The sequence below is a fragment of the Cariama cristata genome, unplaced genomic scaffold, assembly GCF_000690535.1.
Source record: "Cariama cristata isolate BGI_N322 unplaced genomic scaffold, ASM69053v1 scaffold16793, whole genome shotgun sequence".
Classification (NCBI taxonomy): domain Eukaryota; kingdom Metazoa; phylum Chordata; class Aves; order Cariamiformes; family Cariamidae; genus Cariama; species Cariama cristata.
In genome coordinates this window covers 106,994-114,248 of record NW_009610332.1, presented here as the reverse complement: position 1 = coordinate 114,248, position 7,255 = coordinate 106,994, and the positions used below count along the sequence as shown (strand labels likewise).

Here is a 7,255-nt window from a genome sequence, read left to right as displayed (position 1 = left end):
GGCCCTGCGGGAACCCTCCTGGTGGTGGCGGAGGGCCCTGGGGCCTGTCTGATTACTCTATGGCGGAAAGTCGTGTCAGAAAGAATGGCCAGAGCTGGCCACAGCCCTGCTGCGCGAAGGGGTGCACTGTGGCAGCCCTCACCGACAGGCGCGGCCTTCAAGTTACCAATGCTTGCTGTAGCATCCTTGCCTTGTGTAATACAGGGTAGCGATACCTGGTCTTTCATGAAACAGCCAGAATATGGCCATGTTGTACGAACTGAAGCTTGACATGGAAACAGTGAGCTTGGTAAAGCCAGTGTGCTGGTTTTTGTGACAGGGGCTTTGCTCCCTTACAGTAGTGTTGGACCCTCTGGCACAGGTTCTGCCTCCTGGCATGCAGTGGGTTGAGCTGGTGGCCCAGATCACAGAGCTCGTACAACTCTTGGTCTGCTGTTAGGTGCAAGGCCAAGAGAACCTACAGTGATCCAGCAGCCTCTCCATGTCACTGCTGGGGAAAAATTGCTGTCTCCTAGGGATTTGGTTTCATTTTGAGTTTATATTTTCCAGTCTCCTGGTAGTTAATGTTTCTAGCCCTTTCTGGCCCTGTAAAGGTGTATACTTATTTTACGTGTATCTCAAGTCAACCTTTTCTGTTATCTTTGGTCCAAATATGTTTTGAAAGGTGTGATTACCACTTTCTGTGCATGCAGGAAAATTGCTTCCGAAGTAGTGTTAACGTGGTGGTATGTAATAATGGACTTGGAAGGGAAACTCTGTGCCACTGGTGTGGGCTGTCTATATGGATACATTATGTAGAAGTTACAGGCTTAGTTGCTGAGGGTGGAGTTCCTGCTTAGTTACAAGGGGATTGAATTTTCCCAGTAATACACTTAAACCATCTGAGATTAGTATATGAAATGTGGATGCAACCTGCTAAAAGCATCTGTTGTGTGTTTATCTGCAAAGTGAAATGGTAGTGTATTTATACGTTTTCGTAGTTGCAAGTTACATCTTTATATTTAGCCATATGTGTTGCATTCTGTCAAACAGGACACGCTAATGATGAAACAACATAACTTGATGAATTTTCTGTTTACAAAGTATTAAAAGAGTGTGTGTCAAAAGCCATCTAAGGAACAGTGGTCAAAAGTACTGTATTCTATACAAGCCCAGGATGATGCTAGCTAGATGTTCACAGATAGTTTATGAAAATCTTTTAAGTCTGGATTAACGTGTCTAGGATGGCGTGGAGAAGATACTCTTCCATCATTGGGATGTACGCCATAGGAAGTAGTGCCTCTCAGAGGTGAATAGCCAGTATCTGGCAAGAAGAGGGCTCTGAATTGTGGGAATGAGGATTTGCAGAAGAGATCTGATTCAGACACAGGGTGGTAGTGTGTGGTATGATGGGAACGTGTTAAGTGCTGTTTCTGTTCTCTGCCACAGAGACAGCTCTGAGCTGCCCTTTGAAGCCGTGGTAGCTGCAGGTGTTCCTTTTCTAGCACAACAGCAAACTGATTGACAGAATGCACTATTTCTTTTCCTTTTGTAGCCTTGAAGGTTAAAAGAACTATTTTATAAACAAAAAATGTAGATAGGTACAATAGTTAGGGATTTCATACATTGCAAATTAACTTTGTATTTTACATTATCTCTTTATGAAATCCTTGGGTGCATTATTGTCTTTTGTAGAGGATAGCAAAGAGAAAAGGTAATAACTTCTTTGTTTAATGTTTCAGGCTTCTGAATTTGGCACAAAAAGGAGAATATCAACTGAAAGCAATGAACCCTGTGAAAAGAAGACCAAGGCACGACAGATTACTCTGGAAGACATCTGTAACCCGCTGAAGACTCAGGTTAAAAGTGAGTTGACTGTAAACAAACCTTCAAGCGTTTGTATGCAATAAATATTTTTCATTTTCAAATGTAAAAAGATCTGTCAGCAGATACTTTAGGAAGTGTCTTTTGAGTGTAAGACACATCTCTGAAGAGCAATTATGAACATACTAGCTATACTGTTAAAGCACCTTTCTGTGGCTTAGAAGCTAGGTATTTGAGCCTTGCTCCAGTTGCTCTGTGAATCCCCTTCAGCTGACTCAGATTTAACAGGTTGTTCAGTCAGTGGAGCCCAGATGCCCAGGCAGAAATGCTGCAACTTCCCTTTCTGTGTTGGTTTAACAGTCTGTCTTTTAGACTCAAGTTGAAGCATGACTGACACCTAACAGCTCTGTGGAGTCTGGCCTGTGTCTGGGATACCTAAGGGCTACCCCTCAAAGTACATAATTCTAATGCAGTGCTCTTAACTGTGAAACAACAGCTACTTAATTACGTTGAAAATGCCTGTACTCCATCTGGCTTTCTACCAAGAATTTAACAAATTAGTGATGCTAGCAGAAAAACAAATCGGTGAATATTAAGTTCATTACGCTTACACTTAATTGAAAACAATTAGCCTCTATACTTTTTTTAAAAAGCAAATTATATTCAGTTTTGTGGGTGTGAGGATTTGAAGTATCACTAAGACACTTATCAACAAGCAATACTGTCTGCTTAAAAACTGTACTGGAAAAATACCACTTGTTTTCCAATATTCTTGGCTTATTTTGTGGCTTTGCCGTTATCAGTCCAGAAAATAATTGTGCTTCTTTTCCCCATGTATGAAGACGCATACAAGTGAGGAGTACTCATTTTCCAAGGAAGTTAACCAGGCTGGTTACATGCACAATTCTGTCAGGCTGGCAGAGATGCTGCAGTGGGAGAGGAGAAAGAATGTAGAGGAGAGACAGAGCGAAATTATTGCATTCTCTGCTTACTGATGTCATTCTAATAGGCATTCTGTTTTAGAAAGTAAGTTGCTAATACATTTCTGTTGTCTATTTTTACCGAAGAAGAACCTCAGAAGTCTGAAAAGCCCCGTATATGTTTACAAACGCTAGACAGACTGAGAGAATTCTGCAGTGATTCAGACCAGCAGTGTAACAGAGTCCAGGAGGATAGTTTTCGGGAGAAAGAATCTCTGAGTTTGAAAAAATGTCCCAGTATTACTGGGAGAAGTTCAGAATTGAAAAGTCCTCTTCAGTCTTCGGACACTAGCCCAAAGGTTGCTCAGAAGGTACGTAGAGCTTTGGTCCAGTGCTGTGTAGATTACTTTTTATGGTTTAAAAAAGCAAGCTTTGGCACAAGACTCTTTTTGTGGTTTTGTGTTCTGTCATGAAATAGTGCAGCAGTACCCAAAAGGCCAGTGTTTGTGTACAGATGTTTTTCTGGAACTCTTAGCATAGTGAGCAGGATGTCTCTTGTACCTCTTCAGTGATATAATTGAAAAAAGCAGTAATGAGAGAGCAAGAACACTGGCAATGTATCTTTGGATTGTGAATGAACCTATAATAACTTAATAACAAATGTTCAGTGTGGCCCTTTGCTTAGCTTTCTTTCAGTTTTATCAATTTTGAAACAGACTGAAAAATTCCTAACAGGCTTTCTGTGCAAAAATATGATTTAGAATTACTGAGATGTGGCTTAATCCAGTTGCTAATAAATCTAACTACTAAAGATAGCACTTTTTTTAATCTGCAGAAGGTACAGGTAGCTCCCACAAAAAAATTATTATTGTGATACTTATGATACAAGGCAAAAAGAGTGTAATAGTACTTTACTTTTCCTTTAGTTATGAGGCTGATTAGTTAATTGGTTGGGTTTTGGGATCAGCTTGCTCAGTTTAAAGTATTTAGGCCCTAAAAGGCATCTCATGGCTTATTGTGGTGTTGCACTGGGACTCAACTGCTCTTTAACAAAGCTTTGCATCTGGCTTTTTGAAGGAAGAAGGTTGTATGAAAGGTTGTATAGTTGATTTGACCATTCCCATCTGAAAGTCATGACCTTGAACTGGGGTGTCTGGGTTATGTGAACATGAGATCAAAATAAGAATAGTGAAGCAAACAGCTTGTGATCGCCCAAAGTATGTGATCTGTACTATCTCTGTGTTTCTTCTGAGTTACTATTGCTTCTAAATGGTCTGTTGACTTTGTTCCTTGTAATCTAGATGGGACAGTTGTTAGAAATGGAAGTTTACTGGATTTATTTGCTGATACAGAAGCTGTCAGCGCAACCTGATCAGTTGTGTTTTGTATAGTCATAGGCTTTAAAAACTTGTGGAGGGTGTTGTCTTTGTATTTTTTTTTTAATCAATTTTATCAGTACTTGATACTGTGATATAAGTGAGGAGGGAGTTTGCTCTAAGTGAAGCGCACCTTACAGTGTTGTTCAGTGCACTTCTGAAAGACTTAATCCATCACCTTGCTTACAATACAGAACAAAACAAAGCTGTAGAGCTGATGTTGCTTGGGTAGCATAGACTGCATAATGTCATTGTAAGTGATAAACTGCAGAGAGAGTGGGCTCAAAGCCTTAACTGTTAAGGGGTTTAGAAACTGTAATATAGATTTTTCTGTGTTTAAGAATAAATTATTTTGGGAGGTTTGCTGAGCTTATGTAGGAAGGGCAGACTGGAGAAGAAATGTAGTTTTGGTGCTGGAGAGAGTGAGCTAAGGTTCTTAGTGAATTGATTTATTTCTTGATTTACTGTGGATTTTTGGAACATCATTAATCTCTCTGTGCTGCAGTTTCTCATCTGTAAATTGGAGTGGTAATTCATCCTTACTGTTCTATCTGGCCAGTTTAGACTGTCCAGTCTTTGCAGCCTGCATGTCTCTTGATTGGCATTTTGAGAGCTTGTGATACAATAGGGATCTGATTTCAGCTAAGATGTCTGAGGACTGTTGTAAAGCAAGTCAACTAATGGATGCAAAATCTTTGATTTTCATGACTTTTTAATTCCTTTTAGTTCCAAATAAACTGTATTCGGTATATCCTACTTTAATAGTTTTGCTGCAGTTCTTGGGGCTGTTTAATGCAAGAACAGTCTTTAGCTCTGTGGCCAATGTGAGTCAAGGTCTACAGGGGCGAATGATTTATTTGATGATTCCTGACTATACTTTTCCATGTTTTATTTACAGGAGGAGTTACGCTGTGATCTTAGTCAGTTTTCTGCATCTCTTAAGTCTTCTGAAAATACTCAAAATACTTCAGATACAAATCTTAATAAGAGAACCAAAAGCATTTACACTCCACTAGAACTTCAATTCATAGAAATGAAGAAACAGTATAAAGACGCTGTTTTGTGTGTGGAATGTGGATACAAATACCGCTTCTTTGGGGAAGATGCAGAGGTAATTTTTGCCAGGGCTATGGAGAGATACTTGCATTATGTTGGTGTAGTTCTAGGTCTCTGGCCACTTCCAGAAGGAAGGTTTTTGAGGGGCATAGATTTTGTGGGGTTTTTTCATACTTGAAATCAAGATGTAAAATCTCTGCATGCTTAAATTGGAGACTCTTCATTATACATACACTTTTTACCAAAACAGCATTTATTATTTTGTGACCATATGGTAGTGCTTGCTGTCCTGCATATTGAGAATTTAAGATGAGGTCCTAGGATAATTACTTGTCAGAGTTAAAGTTGAAAAACTTTCAAAGGTGAATTCTTGATTGTGGCCCAAAACTCTACCAAGAGTATTTCGGTTTGGAAGACAGTGGAGCAAGTGGTGTAAAAGTAGATTAATATAGCTGGTGTAGCCTGGGTGCAGAAAACATCTTGGATGAATGTTCAGATGTGGCACCTGCACATGCCAGATCTGTGGGAACTGGAGAGTACTTTGCAACAAACGTAATTTTACAGTGACAGTTCATAAATGTTTCATAATGAGTTTTTTCATGATCTGCCCCAAAAAGATTGTTACCAACCTTTGATTTGTCCTATTACCACACTCGAGACCAGTGGAAAACTTTGCTTAGTTACTGAGAATTAATTTTCCTCATCAAATTTGTACTCGTTTGCTGGCAGACTCACAGTCCAGAAACAGAAATATACTGTCTGGGTACACAGTTCAGTGTTTGACTGCAGTTCCTGCTTAAGACCACTTTCCCTAGTCAGTGAACACCTACCTTTTTGCCATGGGGCAAAAACCCAAATACAAATTGTGCATTGTAATGTCACATTTTAACAAGTGTTGTTACTCTTTTTCTATGAAGTATTTGGTTTCCACTGCTCTTTGATACTGATTTTTCAGTATTTTTAATTGATTAGCTAGCTTAATACCATCTTTATAACCACAGTTAAAATAACTTCATTCTTTCTGCAGTTTTAGTGCTGTGAAAATTATTTGACCCTTTGTTGAGCTGTGTTGCAGAATCCTTGTGTGTGGTGTAGGTGGTTTACCTCACAGTGGTAAAGATAAAGGTGCAGCGTAATAATCTGACGTGTGAAGTCTGTGGTACTGAAGCCCCTGTTTGTGACAGTGTGCTGGGACAGGAAGGTGGAGGGGCCAAGCTTTCTGGGCTTTCTTCTGTAATGTTTTCCTTCTGACACAGGACTTTTCATTGTAGTTGTGCATCAGTATTGTCATAGAGATGCGCTCCTGTATTACTTTTTGAACTATTGACTGACTCTTCTTCTTGTACTTTGCAGATTGCAGCTAAAGAACTAAACATTTATTGTCATCAGGATCATAACTTTATGACTGCCAGTATACCAAGTCACAGACTGTTTGTCCATGTGCGACGACTTGTAGCAAAAGGATATAAGGTGATCCCTGGCTTTTATTAAATGATGTTAAGTACAGAATAGCACTGAAATAACTTGCGGTTATTGTACCCGAGTCATTTCAACTGAGAAGTGGGAAACTCATTATCACCTGTTTTTGCGATTAAAATGGCTAACTTTACTTTGTTTCAATTTCTCTGTTCTGGTGAGTGTCATAAAATTTAAGTAGATTCAAGCTTCCTCTGTTTTACAGAGAAGTATCTTCATGTTTTCTAGAACAGTTCTAGAACAAATTTTTTTCTCAGTTTTTTTATCAAGCTTTTGCGTTTAATAGAGAGTAATGTATATGTCCTCTCCCTCTGTTATTCTTCCTTACATCCTTGTTTTTCTTATCCCAGCCCATATTTTTTTTTTTCTTTTCCTTCCTAGCGGTGATCCCTAAACTGTTTGGCTTTTTGTTGATACTTCCCCCCCCCGCCCCCTCCCCTTCCGTGCTTATGAGAGAAGGTCTTGTTGAATCTAAATTGTTTGCAGCAGCCGTTCTCTGGCAAGGGGTGAACTCTAGCTAACTTGTTTCCAAATAGAACAAGAAGCATGGGACGGAAATTGAGAGGGCACTTAGAAGTGAATAGAGCATAAGGAAAAGAAGTGCCTCCAGTCTCATTAGTGGGA

At 39.5% G+C, this 7,255-nt stretch overlaps 1 protein-coding gene across 1 annotated transcript in view; it reads left to right on the top strand.

The window, feature by feature from the left end:
• Positions 1-241: 241 nt before the first annotated feature.
• Positions 242-7,255, top strand: part of MSH3 (mutS homolog 3) — a 112,913-nt gene continuing 105,899 nt past the window's right edge. Inside the window, exons 1-5 of the mRNA XM_009697857.1 lie at positions 242-289; positions 1,722-1,845; positions 2,874-3,094; positions 4,998-5,210; positions 6,509-6,625. Coding sequence (XP_009696159.1) covers positions 242-289; positions 1,722-1,845; positions 2,874-3,094; positions 4,998-5,210; positions 6,509-6,625 — 723 coding nt within the window. The remainder of the gene's footprint in view (positions 290-1,721; positions 1,846-2,873; positions 3,095-4,997; positions 5,211-6,508; positions 6,626-7,255) is intronic.